Source organism: Ambystoma mexicanum, chromosome 3q (assembly GCF_040938575.1).
Source record: "Ambystoma mexicanum isolate Mex_15411 chromosome 3q, UKY_AmexF1_1, whole genome shotgun sequence".
Taxonomy (NCBI): Eukaryota; Metazoa; Chordata; class Amphibia; order Caudata; family Ambystomatidae; genus Ambystoma; species Ambystoma mexicanum.
This window is the reverse complement of record NC_090926.1, coordinates 1,049,341,724-1,049,359,575: the sequence shown is the minus strand read 5'-3', so window position 1 is coordinate 1,049,359,575 and position 17,852 is coordinate 1,049,341,724. Positions and strand designations below refer to the sequence as shown.

Genomic DNA, 17,852 nt, shown 5'->3' with positions numbered 1-17,852 from the left:
CTTAGCAGATGTGTGTTGAATGACCACGTTCCTGCCTGGCATAAATCCAAGGTTGGAATTCTTCTTTGTAAAGCTGCTACTCCACTCGTTGAGTTAGTGCACTCTCAGTCCTCCTGGGACTAGTCAGTCGAACAAGTATGGAAAGACACACATTCTTCCCTTTTTAGACTAGTAGCTTCCACCCCTGACAACAACTTGGTTAAGATGTCAGGGCTATAGTTAACCTTAACGGCAGTGCCTAAATTGGAGAGGTGCAATGCCGATCACAAATCTCAAGTACTTCCTCTGCTTGGAGTGTATCGCCACATGGAAGTAAGCCTCCTGAAGATCCAATGACACAAGGCAATCCTGAAGCTTTTGACCCTATATGATCTGCAAAATTGTTACCATCTTGAATGTGTCCTTCCTGAGTGCCTCAGGTCCAAGATAGGCCATAGTCCTCCAGTCTTCTTTAGTATCCAGAATGAGTGAGAGTCCCACTCTGATTCCTCTCTAATAGAGGCACTGACTCAATTGTACCATTATCCAGCAGGGAAGTAATCTCCTGCTGAAGCAGCGGTTCTAGTCGTCTCAGAATGGGCGTTAGGCAGTGGGGTGTCTGATAAAGGGGAGACAGTACCTTTCTGAGTCTACCTGTCTTACCCACTGTAAGGAAGGCATGGTATCAACAGTCAGTCAGACACCAGAGACCACAGTTCAAGGGTGTTTATTGAACTTCAATTTGGTTTGCAAAATGCCTATCTAATCCTAAATCCAAAGATGGAAGGAAGCTAGGATCATCAAATAATAATAACGTAGCCCTAGTGGTCCCTTAACACAGTAAAAACCCCTTTACTAATGAACTATTGCCAATCCTTATCTCTAAACACAAATAGTGTGGGAAACAATTTTATGCAAACGAAGTGTTCAAGAAATGATATGTCAGGATATTCAAGCAGTTGGCTTCCGTTCCACACGTTTTCAGCAAAGGATAAGGGGGCATACTTGAGTATAGCACAGTCTCTTGCTTCTCAAGCATGAGAGTGCAGTTCAAAACCTCAACATCATGGCCTTCTCTGACAGTCTCTTTGCCGTTTAAAGTATTTTCTTTCAGAGGGCCTAATGCAACAAACAAATAATAAAGTTCCTTTCCTTCCAGGATTCTCCAACACACACTTTTACTGTTCACCTTGGATCCCCCTCTGCCGGGCTGAGATCCACTTGAACAAAAAGTTTGTATTTTAACATATACACAATGTTCTTAGGATTTCCACGCATCCAATTTCTCGGGTGATTCACGTTTCACCCCGGAACCCCCTCGACCGGGCTCAGATACATTCTAACACAAAACCTTCAATCAGTCTCCCTCTGCCGGGCTCGTACCAATTTATCTATTGCAACACAAACTGGCTTCAACACAAAGCTTTCAATTGATCTCCCTCCGTCGGGCTCAGACCAACTTTATCTCATTTCAGCAACTTGCTTTACTGTATTAACATTGTAGACTTTCAATTATGCACAGGATTTGGCTTGACCCGTTGCAGGACCACTTCGATTCACAATTCTTTGCCACTCTTTCACTTTTGTCAACTCTCAGCTGGAGACCTTACAGTAATCTACGATTAAGCATGCACGCAGTGCCGGACCACTCTGTCAAAGGTATTGTATATCTTGGTTTCAAAGTTCAATCACTCATCTGCTGTTCCACTTGACACACAATGAAGGATTCCTCAGCCTGGTCTCCTGGTTCTTACACTGTCTATTCTCGAGGCTTCATGAAAGTAATGGTTCCTAGTTGAGAAGGTCATAGGAACTTCCCTCCTTGTGATCATCTTCATTGTCACCGTCTTTCTCCTCGTGTTAAACTGCCATCTTGGACATGCTGTTCGTGTTCTTTGCCTCGCTCAGAGTGTGCTCTTGTGCTCCGCCCTTTATCCATGTGGGGAAGTGCAATGGAAGTCATGTGTGCGTGGTGGTCAGTAATTTTGTGACCCTTGCATTGGGACACGTCAGGTATATGGCACGGGTGTTAGTCCATTTTCTCTCATAGCGGGCTGTCTGTGAGAAAGTGTTTGCGTTGTCAAAGGGGAGAGGTTGAGTTCCTAAGTATCCTACCTGGTAGGATGGGGCAAAGGTGTTACATAGTAGGGGACAGCATGTCGCACATTCCGGTATCCCACTCCCACTCTCCGAAGACCCCTCACCTCGGTGATCCTCACACACTGGTCCATACGCAGGAACCGGATATAAAAGTGATGACTGTGTCCAGAACACCTGGTTGACAGATTGCTGGGGACTAGGGGTTGAGACACTTTCTGGTTTTTCACACCACGCATTCGTAGTAATGTTGTGCGATTCGACATAATGCTCTGCCATATGGCCTTCAACTGGATAGGTATGTAAGGGGTAATTAAAGAGGTTTTGATGCTGGTGCCTAGCAGGATGGGACAGAAGATGTGGGGGACGACTCAGTGGCCTTTCCTCCCTGAACGCCTGTAGGCTTAGCAAATCTTTATTGTCTTGCAGAAAAATGTCACGACCCTTAACCAAAACCCACACTGGCATGCCCACATGCAAGGTAGGGTCATGGTTCGGGTTTCCATTAGGGCCACAGAGGTCTTGCACCACCCTCCAAGACTCTGGCGCCTTTGGCGCCAGGCTCATCATATCCAGTATGAGGAACATCTTTGAAGGGGGCTAGTTTTCCATGTGGCCTGCAGTCAACATGGAGCACCCACACAGTCTAGTTCCTAGCCTGTGGTAGCCTGGGACTACTATACCTGGACTACTTTGCTGGTAGGCTATTTAAACCACACCCAAGCAACAGAACACGCTTCGCGTTATTCTGCAGCCTGCAGCATAACGCTCACTGGCCCTCATTACGACCCTTGCGGAAAGTGACTGACCGGACCGCCACAGCGTAAATAGCGTTTCCGCCATTGCACGATGGAGCAAAGTGCGGCCCATTCCGACCCATCGGGCACGAGCACCACGGCATGGCGGAAGTGCAAAGTCCGCGATGGCGGAAATGACCCCAAAACGGCCCACACCGCCGCCGTACTGCGCCCTAGGTGCAATACCGCCACCCATCTCAGCGGACACCGCAGTGAGCGCCAACCGGAAAGTACGGTGACCGGAAATATACGGAAACAGAAGTAAAAACATGGGCCCGGAACGGGAAACATCCCGCCGTACACCTATAAAACCACAAAATCCACACAACCACTAAAAACACTACCCTGAGACACACCCCAACCCGTCATCCACCCTAGCGAAACCAAGAAAAATGGGAAAAGTAGCGAAGAAAGCGTGCGACCGCAAGCGGCAGGTCCACTTCTCCCGTGAGGAACTCACCGTGCTAACAGAGACCCTCCAGGAGAATGCCGCCGCCGTCTTCTCCACGCAAATGACCAGGACGGCACTTGCGAACAAGAAGGCCATATGGGCTCTGGTGGCACAGCGGGTAAGTGCGGTGGGGACCGCATCCCGCACCCCACAGCAATGCAGAAAGCGATGGGACGACCTGCGGATACGCGTCCGTAGCATACTTTCTGCCAACCACAACATTGCCACAGCCACCGGGGGAGGATCGGAATCACCCATCAAGTTGAGCCCCTGGGAAGAAATCTGTGCCTCCACCATTGGAATGGAGAGTATAGAGGGAGTAGGAGGGATGGAGAAAGGAGTGCAGACATCCGAAGAATCAGGTAGGTGGCCCAAATAAAACAATGCCAAATCCACAATGTCCAATCATGTGAAGTACCATGTGTCCACATAGTGCAACAGAAACACATGGCCAGGAGGACGTCCACACACATTGGCCTGATAGCGCACTTTAAAACACACAATAAATACATAAATAATTAAAAACCCCAAAAACACCCACTACACGTGCAGCAGGCACACCCTAACTGCAGGCTGCCAAACAACTGCACCCTCACTCCACACACAAATGAAACCACCTCCAAGGCCCCGACCCAAATCACCCTCAGGTACCACCCCAATGCATGTGATACAATGCCATTCCAATTCCCACTGACCCATTAATAACCCTCGCCCTCCTTTACTCCACCACAGGGTCCGATCCAAACGACGAGCTTCAGGACACCCCTACCAGCACACCTGCAAAGAGGGCCAAGACCAACGGCCAAAGACCCTCCACCTCAGCTGCACGCATCAAGACACGGCAGCAGCACAAATCAGGTGGCAGCACAGAGGAGGGAACATCAACAGGCACCCCAGCAGCCAGCATGCCCACAACAGCAGCACCACAGGTCCCCCCAATGGATGCCACAGAAGGCACTGCCTCTGGTGGCAGCAGCACCATAGGTGACACCCCATTGATGGCAGCATGCTCCGACACAGAAGACGGGGATGTCGAAGTCAGATCCATCCATGACCTGTCCCAATCCCCCTGTCTGTCCCATCCCGTACAACATGAGGATACCACGCAGGGGCACCCACAAGACGACGACTGGCCATCCCCCACAAGCCCTGTGGCAGGGCAACATGAGGCGAACAGCCCCTCTGTGACACCACCGCAAATGGCCATGGCCCAGCAGAGGCAACAGTCCCTCAACCAGTTAATCGTGCAACAGCAGCAACTGGCCACGCACCTCAAGGACCATGCCGATGAATGTGGGGGCACTAAGGCAGACATAGAAACATCAACTGAGACACTTAGGGCACAAATGGAGAGAAGTACAGAGAGCCTGAGAGTCCAAATGGAGAGAAGCACCGAGAGCCTGAGGGGGGAACTGCATGCGACGTCCAAAGACGTATGTGCCGAACTTGCCGCAGTGCGCCGTGTGCTCACTGAGCTCTCACAAACCCTTAGGGACATGCATGGACGTGAGCAGGCAGAGACATCATCCATTGCAAGTTCCGTCCAGGGCAGCCCCCAACGTAGATCTGGGAGGAACCTGCGCTCCACAGGCAGGGGTGCCCCTGATACCCGCAGAGGGGGCTTGCAATAGCGACTGCCCACTGACAATGAGCATCTTTGGACACTGGTGTTCGGGGGGGAGGTAGGAGGGTGGAGGGTGGAGGGGGTGTGTTGGGCTCACTTGGGTGGCGGGTCGATAGGGTGTTTAACATGATATCACATATGCCATAAACAATGCACGATCAACCAATGAGATGTGTGGACAATGATCTTTGTGTACTAGGCCATCATAGGCGTACAGTCCATGTTGTGCATGTACCAGACACACACAGTGCCACGAGTACCGTGTCCATGTATCAGCCACCAGGCGTGAGTGCTAGAAGCATGCATCAATGAGATGCTGACGAATGTCACGGCCCTCCTGTGCCTCGCAGACTCCTTGAGGTGCTGCCACATCCCCACCCTCATCATGACCATCCTCAGGTGCTTGCAGTTCTGCGTCAGGGGGCATGGGCACATTTCTACGTACGCACATGTTGTGGAGCATGACACATGCCATCACCATCTTTGCAACCTTCTCATGGCGGTACAGGAGTGCCCCGCCAGACCTGCTGAGGCAGCGGAAACGAGTCTTCAGTAGGCCGAATGCCTGTTCTATGACTACACGGGTACGTGAGTGGGCATGGTTGTAGTCCTCCTCATGCTGGTCCCGTGGGTTCCGGACTGGTGTGAGGAGCCATCTCTTCAGTGGATATCCAGCATCACCTGTATGTGGACGATAAACGTATAATGTGGAATGCCATTGCTACGTACGCACACACACCCCCCCCCCTTCCTGCCAGGTCATTGCCGAATCACATACCCCACATCATCATGCATGAAATGAGACTCACCGAGTAGCCAGGATCTGTTCCCTGCGTGTCGCTCCATGTAGCGTGGTATTGTAGAGTTCCTCAAGACCATAGAATCATGGGTTGATCCAGGGAATCGGGCACAACAATGTGTAATGATCCTGTTGGAGTCACACACCATTTGTACATTCAGAGAATGAAATTGTTTTCGGTTGCGGTACTGGGCCTCCATGGCATGTGGGACGACCAATTCCACATGGGTGCAGTCGATGGCACCAATGCAACCCGGTATGCCGGCAAGTGCATGGAATCCCACTTTTGTGTTGGTAATTTCCTGCTCCGAGCGTGGTAGAGAGATGTAGTCGTCTGCGTGCTGCAGGAGGGCATCGAGCACTTGCAATAGTGTCCGTGAGAACAGTGGCTGAGAAATGCCATGCAACTGTCCGACTGTGTGCTGGTAGGTGCCTGTGGCCAGGAAGTGGAGTACAGACACCACCTTCAGTAGGGGTGGGATGGCGGTTGGGCTATCTATCATGCTGACAAGGTCAGCCTGTGTCATGTCCACGATGGCGGCTATGGTGTCCCGGTCCAAACGGTAGAGGGTGTGGATCTGCTCATCAGTGAGGTTGAACGGATGTGCTCGGAGGCGTGGGATTGCGGGCTGCCTGCGTGGTGGTAGTGGCTGTGCTGGCGGCCCTTGCTGGCCCTGCCTTGCCCTCCTCCTCCTCCTGCGTCTCCTCCGTGCGGCCGGTTGTAGTTGGTGTTCGTCTTCTTCTTGGAGTTGGAGTACTTGCAGTGCTATCAGGTCCCCCAGGGCCAACATCGCGAGTCCTGCCGGTAGCATTTCGGAGTGGGTGTGGTTGTGGGAGGAGACTGGGTGTGCAATTTATGTGTTTTCAGGCTGTATGGCCTCCACCTGTGGTGATTCATTCCACCTGTGCAAGCTGCTCTCCCCTTTGGCCGAGCACGTCCCGCACACAACGCTGCACTTCGACGCATGGCATCTTGCTATTGCAATCATGTATTTGTACCCGATGGCCGTGTAACATTGGTTGATATGTTCATTCGGCTAAGGTCCCATTGTTTCACATGCAATCTTTGCAGTCGCGAACAGACTTGTGAGGGGTCAGTGGAACGTAGTACTCGAGTAACGGTGGGCCCTCATGCATCACTGTACCGAGTTGCAACGACGGGCGGGGCGTCCCATTTGTGAGTGAAGGCAGTTGCCATTTTCACACACAGCCGCTCTAGATGGATTAATTTGTGATTTCAAGCGGCCACAGATGCCTTTTCGACGTGATGTTGCAAATGAGGAATTCGAAGGGCGGCGCTTTCGGTTATCAGCTAGCGGCGAGGAGATGCCCACAGGTCTGACTGCAAATATAACGTTCTATTGTTCAATGTCCTTGAGACAGGGGCCATGGCGAGGATGCAATGATTGAGATGAATAGTTTGGGATGCGCAATAGCGACGTGGGCGATGAGGCCGGACGTTCCCAAATACATGTTCCTTCACTACACTGGAATTACGGGCTGGGGCACAGTGGATTTTGCAGGCTGCATAACGCACAGACTCAATGGATATTTCTAATGTTATGTGAGTAAATATTCAGGCGTTTTTATCCCGGGATGAGGGAATGATGAATGGATGCATGGACAGATGATTTGATACAGAGTTTGCCATGTACAGGGCTTCTTGGAATCTGTCCGCCTCCCCTGCGCTATGTGATGCAGGGCTGCCATAGTGGGACCATCGTCTATCTGGCCTTGTTGAGCCCTCCCTGTCTCGACGCACCCTCAGACACTTGTGTCCATGCACGTTACCAATCCCATCTGATGGATTCTGTTTTCACAGACGCATGCACAGGTACACTCGTGTGTGATGGTGTTTCCACCTCGATATAGATAGTTATGAGTCGCAAGTGGTTTTGGGGTGGTGATGATCCTTTGGAGTGGGCTAGCATGCATATGGCTGTGGATTTAGTGTGATCATTGAAGTGAGTTGTTCGAATGTAGTTCTGATGGCCATTCTGTTCTTTTTCTTTTCTTTTGGTTGACAGGTATCTCCTCCCCTTTTGCCACTGCCATCTGTATGCCACTCCTGCAGATGGCTTTTACTCCCGACACCTGCTGCTTCGTGTTAATCAGTGGAGCAGCATTACGATCTTATGGGACGATCGCCAATGGGCCACATGCCCTTACGCAGTACTAGTGGCTCGGAGCAACATTTCGGCCTTTCAGCTGGACTAGTGCCTCCCCATTGGGACGGCCCTGCGGTTCTGTGCGCTTCCATGTTGCCTTTTCGTACGTGAATGTGGCTCTGTGTACCATGATGGAACAGGGCGTCACACAAGAAGTAGCTGGTCATTTCTTGCGGATGCAGCACACAATGGTGAAATGTGTTTTGGAGTTCATGGCCTAATGGCTGTATGGGCTTGGTGATTTTGTTGTGCATTAAATTTCTATTCTGATATGGGCCGTGTAGCGTTCTTCTTTGCAAGTGATGTGGCATATTCCTATTTGGGGAGCGATGTATTGTGAGGAGATCTGCATTGGGTTCCAGCTTCGGAGTATAGTTGCGTGGTACTGTGCTGGGCGCGTTTGCATACGAAGCCCAGTGAGGTCAGGGATGAGGGCTGCCAATATGACTGTTTGAATGATGTCATGCTCAGGGGCGGGGGATTAGGTTTTGTGTAACAGATGCCGGTCAGCCAGGTGGATTGGTGGAATGATGTGATTTTCGGAATGTTGCTGGTCACAGGTGCCTGTGTTTGCGTGCGTTTCTTGGTGGGGGACTGTGGTCATGTCCATTGGAATGGCTTCTGTATTCGTGCCATCTGTGCCCTGCAGCTCCCATTGGCCCCTCTTGTTATTCATTTGTTCGTTGGCATGCATGGGTGACTTGTACATTTCACTGGTTGCATTGCACCTACGGGGAGTTGTACTATGTGGGCAGGGAGCGGTGTACAGGCCCTCAGTTGGGCCGTTTACGGTTGATTCGCGATGCCGTACTTCTCGCCATGGCGGAATGGTACTTTCCGCCGTGCTTGATGGCGTTAGGTACATGTCCGCTAGGGTCGGAATTCGCGTACCCTTGCGCCATGGTGGTTTTTACGGTTTGGCATGGCGCGCGCGCGCGTACTTGGTGCAGTTAGCGTTGGCGTTCACTACGGTGTCGCTAATGGCATCGTACTTTGCGGTGACGGGTCATAGTCGCACCGAGCGCTATTCGATGGCGGTATTGCATTTCCGCCATCGTTTTTCGATTTCCGCCAGGGTCGTAATGAGGGCCACTGTGTCCAGTGCCCTTGATACCGGCAATCATCGGAGCAACGAGCCTGCAGAGGAGAAAAAGAACATCATTAATAGACTCTTACCTGCGAAACTCCATCCTGTATCTGCCCGACGCTCGTCTATGCTTCTGATTACTCACGGTGGCCCATCCAGAAATCTGCATCTTCTGGACACCGCATACTCGCCGGAACGAAGCAACCTGGAAGGAGAAGGAGAAAGACAACGTTAGAAAATGTACTTACGGCGTAAGCCTCAGACATCACGAGAACCTCACCTAGTTGGCCACTTCTTGGCCAGCATCACTCCAGAACACCACCCTTACCAGAGAACACCATTGCGACCTGTAAGGAGAGAAGAAACACAGGTTAGCAAGTACAAGACGAAACAGCATCGTGCTTAGCGCGTTACTTACCGAATCGTAGTGCGCTTCTTGCGGCATCCGTTACCGTAGGTGCTCAATCCAACCAGCACGACACGCCAAATCTTCCGCTCACCTAGGGGAAGAAAGAAAAGACATTAACGACGAAGAAAGGAAGGCAAGGACAGTAACAAATAAAGACTGCTGCAATAAGACCTACCTTAAAGACACTTGAATGGGCTGGCAACAGTGAAGTAACTTGGTCGCCCAAGCCCACTGAAGACTACGCACCCCTGCAAAGAGGCAGGACGGAGAGCACGCCAAATATTGCAATAAGGTGAGGAGAGGGCCAAAGGGTTGAACCCAGGGGAGGTGGGAGAAGAGCTTACCTGATCTTGAATCCAGTCCTCCTGTGCTTTCAGGCCCGACTTCCATCGAAGGCACCACCCGCGATCAGAAAGAGGGTCCCAGGCGCAAATCAATCAACCAGGGCTGAAAGGTGTCCCCGTGGATATCAGGTGAGTGTAACAAAAAGTGACCTGCTCTTCTTTAGCTACAGAAGCCATAGTAACAAAAAGGCCTTGCTTTCAATGACGAGGGTCCCGGCTGTGTGGTTTGTTGGCAAACTGCGGCACCAAGGGATTTTGCTGTTGTCTTTGAAGTTTGCAGATTTTCAAGGCTGTCATCGGCTTTGGAGCCAACAAAAAGAAGGCCTTCGAAAAGGCATATCAAGCAACTTGGCTTGTACATTTGATGCAAATCCAGATTTACAGAGCCATGAAAAGCACCTTAGCACTGAGCTGGTACCCATTGCCCTGTCTAGGCAACCAGATGTGTCCGGGCTCGATTGCAGGGCTTGGCACATTGTCCCCTTGCCAGCTAAACATATTTTTGAAACCCATCTCTTTTTCCCATGATGGGATGTCTTCTGCAGGTTGCAGAATGAAATCCCAAAATGTGTGGGTGTATTTAGTCAAGGAACATGAAGCATTTACTGCTTTAAGTGACATACTGTTTAATGCGAATAATATGTTACACAGAGGCATCTCATTTTTTGTCACTCCTGTCTGGGGGCAAAGGCTGGTAGGCTTTTGATCTAGTCTCTGATGTGGCAGCCTGGGCAACCAGACTCTTTAGCCTTCAGTGTTTGCCAGGAGACCAGGGTCAGAGGATGCAGACCTATTATTTTTTGTAAGGTCCCCTCTCACTGCTGGTGCCGAGCCGGTCTTTTGCCGTGACCAGGGTTCTTGCCATAGCTCCATAAGAGGGTGCTTTAAAACTGCATGAAAAGCCTCAACTGGCTCTTTTTGTGGACCCTTATCCAAAATATCAGTCATATCATATTCAGTAGCATTCCTGGTAGGAGTTCCCCAACTGAGCGCTTCAGTAACTATCCCCATGACTGATCTGTATGCCGCATTGGAGTGAGGTGGGGGTCTTGTACGTAAAGGTCTACTGCAGGAAAATTGTCTAACCCACTTGTATCCTGGAGATCAGTGGCTACATTTAGTATCATTTCCTCCTTCGAGGAGAATTAGTCGGTAGGATTAGAAAACTTCAAGGGTGCTAGCCAAAAAGTGACTTCTTCACCATCCTCATTGAAAATCCCCTCTAGGGAATACATAAAACCTTTCCTGGATCTCAGAGCATGTTGTAACGCCAGAGGTTCTTGAACTCTTAATGGCAATGGGTCTTCTAAGGAAGGCGCCAGAGGGGCGTTGAAGAGCATTGAGACAGACATGGTCGTCGATGATGATGTTCGTTTATAGATTAATTTTGTCTTCATACTCAGGCCTTTTGGCATGCAGGACAAGCCTTTACTATAGTCCCTGCTGGCTTTATTAGGCGTGGTGTGCTCTGAACCTTTTCTTGCCTAAAACTCTGAAAACACTTTGACAACCTTCAATCTAAACTGCTCCCATTTCAACCACCAAGCGGATTTTAATGGAAACCTTACTTGTCTTTCGGGTGAGGACTCTGATGAAGCGCGAAGTATTCTTTTCTTGGAAGAAGAAGAGTGATGTGAATCACTCTGGGAGTACAACCTTTTAGGTGTTCTCGATCTTCTCGATCGGATTGTCTCTCCTTCAGCATCATGGGCTAGCACAAGCCGGAATCAGCCATCTCATGACCAGTGCTGAGACACGACAAGCAGACCTTGTGAGAATCCGTAAGTGAATGTTTCGGGCATTCTCTCTTGTTTTTTTAAAACTAACTCACAATAAATAAATAATTAAATAAAATATATAACTATGAAGCCCTGGATAGAACACAATGCTTGACAACATCTAGATAGATAACAAGGTGTTAAAGCTATGCTATACACATATGTCCGATAAGGCATAGAGGGAAATATAATACAGTTTAGTGAATGCACATATGTCTGGGACGCCCTATTTATTAGAATTTGTGTTCATCACTGGCCCTCAGGTCTTAGAGAGCCTTGCACGGTTCAAGGTTTGAAAAGGTTATCAGTAAAACAGAAGTTACTAAATGTTTTCAGGATAGCATAGACAAATTAGGATAGACAAGTGGTAGCAGGGATGATGGAGGAGCAGGGTTATGTATCAGGAAATAGGTACTGTATTGTATTGTATTGTATTGTATTTCTTTGTATAGCATGCCTGGCCAAAGGTAACTGGTGTCCTGCTGGTGAGGGAGTGGTGAGGTACGTTTTGAGGCTCTTTCTGAGGGTGCATAGCAGATGTGAAGAGGAAGAGATTTCCATGCCTTGGTTGCCCAGTTGGTAAATGCTTGGTTTTGTGTGCATGATAGTTTGCAGAGTGGAATGTGTAGGAGATGATGGATTGCTTGTCTGGTGCTTGTGTGGGTGATGTTTTTATGTTAGTTGTGAAGTGTAGGTGGGTGTTTTGACAGATGGCTTTGAAATCAATGCAGTCTTATGAAGGCAATTCGTTGGGTTGTGGGGAGACAGTAGATCTGATCGAAAGCTGGGGTGATATGTGAATGTTTGGGTAGGTGGAGGATGAATCTGGATGCTGCATTTTGTATGGCTTGCAGGGGGACAAGGGTGCTACTGGTGAATGAAATGAGTAGAGCCATGCCATAGTCCAGCTGGGAGAGAACTAGTGCTTGGACTGCAGGGCAGAAGTCTTCAGAAAGAACAATGTGTCTGATCTTACACAGAATGGGCCTCATTAGGAGTTTGGCAGTAGCCATGCCTTATTATGTTCTTCTCGTTAGTGCCCCCTCTCTCACTGCATTTCTTCTCCTCCTGCAGCCTGGTCGCTGATGTTTCCCCATTCTCTGTTCCAGCATTCTTTCCACTGGCCTTCTTCTACCTATTTTGCTACCCTTTTTAATGCTACCATGAATCTGAGATGATTTTCAATATGCAAAGCCAAACAATTGTTTTTGTTAGTATTTGTTTCTAAATAAAGGGGTCTCCACAAAAGAAATACTGTTGTACGCACCTGAGAGGATGTGTCTTGTAGCTTGGCCAGGCCATTTTCTAATCTTTCCATTTTAGCAATAAGTTCTTTTTTTTTCTTGGAAAGCAAATTCTGGTAGAGTTTAATTTGTTCCAGGAAGGTTTTGGGTGTAGTGTAGTTGTATCGTCTCTCAGAAGCCAAGTAGACCTTTGACATCTCATTTGCCGTTTTATGAACATACGACATGAAAAGGCTGATGGAGCCCTTCACTTCAGGCTTTAAAGCAAGAAAAACATATAAAGTCATATTTTGCAATATCTGTAAGCAGCAACAATATTACAAGAGGAAAATTCTCAATACATAATTTTACGTTGTGTGCAAAATTTTAATGCAAACACAATTGGCAAATAAGCAAAGGTTGATTTCTTGTGATCATGGAGCTCTATCATGGGCATCTTCAGCACATTAATATACTTGAGAATAGTCCTCTTAACCAAAAAAAAAACATTTTGGTTTGCCTTTTTTTGGTTTGCTTGTGGGGTCTTTACTATGGAAATGGGCACTGCACTATTTGACTCTAAGGTCAGCCGGCTCCCTGAACATCTTACACAATACATAATATATCACAGTTTGGAGGTTAGTTGGGGACATCTGCTAGCATTGCAAGATGGGAAGATCACATAAGCTAGGCACAATATACCTAAAATGGAGAGGTTTTTACATATAAATAGTGGTCCATGGTAAAAATATGTTTAATAGATTTACATACTTTGAATATTCCCATATCCAGATTAGGAATACTCAGTGCACACTTTATAAAGTATTACTATAAAATAGTAGTTATGTAGTTGCTCCTCCACTCAATGAGTACCATGAGTGGATGTGTCTCACCAGTATCCAGCATGACAGGAGTGGGGAGGCGAGCAATGGAAAACGTATTTAATTGTTTCAGTGGGTCTGCAGGATCTGCAGGATCTGATTCTCCCAAAGGAGTTAAATCTTACCAGACAACATTTTGGTATCTAAGAAAGCTATGCGTCTGGTCCCAACAGAGGCATTTTTTACCGGTAATGTTCTTTCTATGGATTCTTCTTCTGCATATTCCTCATCAGATAGATATCCTTCTAACATCAGCTGCTCAGAAAACTTTTTTACATGGGACGTAGTGCATCTCGACTTGGCCGTCGATTTACCTTGACTCAATGTGGCGGTTGTCGACTATGGACATGACGTTGATTATCGTACAGTCACTATGCCTCCGTACCTCAGTTGCCCACCCATTTTTCCCCCAAGCTCAGATGCTGCGGAGGTAGGAAGAATCAAAAGATTCGGCTGAATAGCCACAACTCACAGAAAACCGAACCTTTTTCTTTTTTTTATTTGATGAAGAGCAGAACCATAACAATTTGTAGAGGATCACACGTGAAATAAATAGGTGCCCCTCGATACAGGTAGCTTGACTGCTCATCTCACAAAGAAATTAGTTTCAGAACTGTCACACTTTCATAGCTGGGATAGATGGGAGGGTGATGAGGAATCTGCAAGAGAAGAATCCATAGAAAGAACATTACCGGTAAGTGATTTATCATTCAATTGATTACTTTTCGCCTGCAGATCCCTCATCAGATGAACTCCCCAAGCAGTTTGCATCGTGGATGCAGGATAAAATTCCCTATACCAGGAATTTGTAAAACCGCCCTCCCAAAGCAAGCATCAGCTCCACAGGCCACATCCAAAATAGTGTTTGGTAAAAGTATGCAATGACGACCATGTCGCAGCTCGGCAGATGACCCTTACTGGCACACCTCTCTGCAGTGTCGAAGAAGTGGCCCACCCCTAGTGGAATGGGCTCTGATGCCTGGTGGCAGATCTTTCCCAGCGTTGTCGTAACATTCTGAAATGCAGGGGGTTATCCATATGGATTTTATTTGGTTAGACACCGGCATGCCCCTTCTGGACAGAAAGAAGGCCACGAATAGCTGGTCTGCTTTCTTTTCCCACTTATATATATGATTCCACCAGATCCCGCAGTTTATTTGCTTCAGACAAGCGAGACATTTGTTTGTAACTATTCTGCTCAAAAACACATAGTTTCGATAACATAGCTGGCCAAAGGGCCTCTGTCGGTACTACTCCTGCTTTCCATTTAAGAACTATGAACTTGCATGTCGCAAACAACATAATATGTACGAGTTTACGTTTCAGTGGGTCATCATGCCAATCGTCGTTACCATCTTCGAACACCATGTGGCGTGGGAACCGTTCGATCCCTGGGTTGCTTACTTGTGACATATGCTGGTGTACCATCTCCCAAAATGGTCAAATTCAGGTGCAAGTCCAGAGTATTTACCCCATAGTACCCAGACCTCCACATCCCCTCTAGCAGGTTGGCGATTGAAACAGTCCCATACTGTATTTTTGCTGGGGGTATTGTTGAGATGCATGTATAGCTCCCTTACAATGCCAAACGATTCAGGCTAAGAAAAATGTATTAGTGCACAAGAGCAGTGAAGAGGCACAGCTGTAGGATGGTGGGGAGCGCAGTTGGGAGCAACACATGTATTTTTGAAGTAGTTATAGAAACTTAGGTGGGCTCAGGTATAGGGCATGGGTGATATTGTGTAGCAGTAGTGAGATATAAATTAAAATTACTCACCATAGTGGTGACTAGAGTGCCCATAGTCCTTCGTCCCCTTTCCTCCATCCTTGTGGACGTCCCCCAACATGGGGACGCCACAAGAACCTTCCGCAGTAAAAAATGTTGCTTCCTCTTTAAATTCAGTACAGCGCGTGGGGCAAGGCCTCGGGCATGGGAATGTCTCACCTTAGTCCCCTTTGAACACATCAGACGCTTAGATACCTGGCTACGCCTATTACATATTAGCCATTGGCATACTAGCGCGGTAAGGTCTGTGGGATGTATGGAGGAAAGGGGACTAACGACTGTGAGTTCTCCAGTCACTACGGTGAGTAACTTTAATTACTCATATGTCCCGTCCCCTTTCCTCCATCCTTGTGCCTCATATCTAGGATGAAGCAAAAAGGTTCTTCAGAACCGCCTGACCAAACTCAGCATTGCGTCTGGAGCTGGTGTCCAGTGAGTAGTGCTTACAGAAGACCGATAGAGTGGCCCAAGTAGCCGCCTTGTAGATGACATCCCAAGTAGCATATGTCTGAAACGAGATGGCCGTGGCCCTGGCTCTGACCACATGAGCATGAATCCACTCAGGAACAGGTCTGCCCATGGCCGTGTACGCCTCCAAAATGGCCGGAACAATCCAATGGGCGATGGAAGCCTAATAGCTGGGGGAGGAGCCTCCAAAAGTCATGAACAATGCCTTGAATAGCCTGAAGGATTTAAGTGCGAGCGTAAGTGGGAGACCCGGCCATCTCCCACTTACGCTCCAACCTTACCGCATGCAGCCGTTAAAACACTGACACTGGAGCAATGGCATTAATATACCCTTCACTCTGTAAACTCCTCGTTCCACCTGAACTTCAGAATTATGCACAGCCATACTGGTACTGAACCCATAGCTATATTGGAACAGCCAACGCGACCAACAGTGGCTCTCCACACAACCCAGCACTAATGGCCCTGCCATCTCACACTTAAGCTCCAACCCTACCGCTTGCGGCCGCTAAACACTGGCACCTGAGCACTGGGCTTTAATTACCCCTCACTCACTAAAAACTGTATTCTACATGGAACTTATGAATCATGCACAGCCATATTTACGGGCACAGAAGCCCTAGCCATGTTGAAACAGGCAATGCAACCAACAGTGGCTCACCAGACCACCCAGCATTAATGGCTAGGTCAGCCCCTTAACCCCACGAAAGCAGCAGAAATATTGCATTCTCACAAGAGCACACGGACATTTCAAGCCTTTTCACCAACCCATCATTGTCAGTGACCCACTACACCAAATAAGCACCATGGCCATATGCACTGGCACGCCCAACATCCCAATGCAAGATATGCAACACACCATATAACGCTCAAGGGAACACGTGGCCCCGTGCATTTCCAACAGTATCAGAGCACCGCCCACTTTGCCAAAGGCAGACTCTACTTCAGGCAACCAGCACTTAGCATTTCTGACATTTCTCCCCATCACACAAACAACCTTGGCATCAAACAGGAGAATGGCGGAACCAGCACCGACTCACCTCTCTTAAACCAGGACAAGCTGGGAACAACAGATATCTACCAGGTATAGATGAAAAGACACCCAGACCACATACCCACCAGGTGAGCTTATCCCTCCAATAAAATCCACAATGACAACCTACCTAATTCAAGGACAATACAAACAATCTTTCATTTCTCTCCTTTTGTTTCTCTCATGTCTTTACATGCTTAAATATATCCTCTTATAACAATGTGATAATCACCAATAATCAAATGAAATGCATAAATGTTTAATATGACACCATGTCACTACACTTGGAATGGTCCCAACACACTACTGTACTGGCTAACAGTGGTGTCATCTATGAATCTAATGTAATGTATAAAATGAAAATTTGACACCCGGTCACTCAACCTGAAATGGTCCCAACACCCTCACTGTACTTCACAACTCACCATGCACCACGCATGACTTTTAATGATGCAGCCTATCCATTACCTTGAACCGAACCAGTATTGGTAGCCTTGAAAAAGACCTGCAAGGTCGAAACACGTTTTGGCACCACCTGTTATTTAAGAATTCAATTGAATAAAAGGAAGAATTATCTTTGTGGACCCTATTTCTCCACTCACTTGAGCAAAAACCAAAGGAAGAATCATTTTTGTAAAAGTTAGCACATGAGCCAAATGAGTAGAAACTAAAACCAGTTCTTCATGATACACACAACAAGCACGGGCTATTTTAAGTTTCTACCAATGGGCTACGAGTGCACCTAAAAACTTGAGATGAAAGGCGCAGCAACCCACGGTTCCAGGTGCTCAAACATCCTTTACCCTTGTCTGTGATGGACATCTTGGAATTATAGGCCTTGCACCCTATAAACCCAGACACTTGGGAGCAAACATTCTGGCAAAATCATGTTGAATTGGATGAAAACGTTAGTGAACAAAAAGGTTCT

The 17,852-nt window shown here is 48.0% G+C and overlaps 1 protein-coding gene across 1 annotated transcript in view; it reads right to left on the bottom strand.

The window, feature by feature from the left end:
• The window catches only part of DNAH17 (dynein axonemal heavy chain 17), an 8,024,690-nt gene that overhangs the window by 2,123,532 nt on the left and 5,883,306 nt on the right, over positions 1-17,852 (bottom strand). Inside the window, exon 56 of the mRNA XM_069655242.1 lies at positions 12,801-13,034. Coding sequence (XP_069511343.1) covers positions 12,801-13,034 — 234 coding nt within the window. The remainder of the gene's footprint in view (positions 1-12,800; positions 13,035-17,852) is intronic.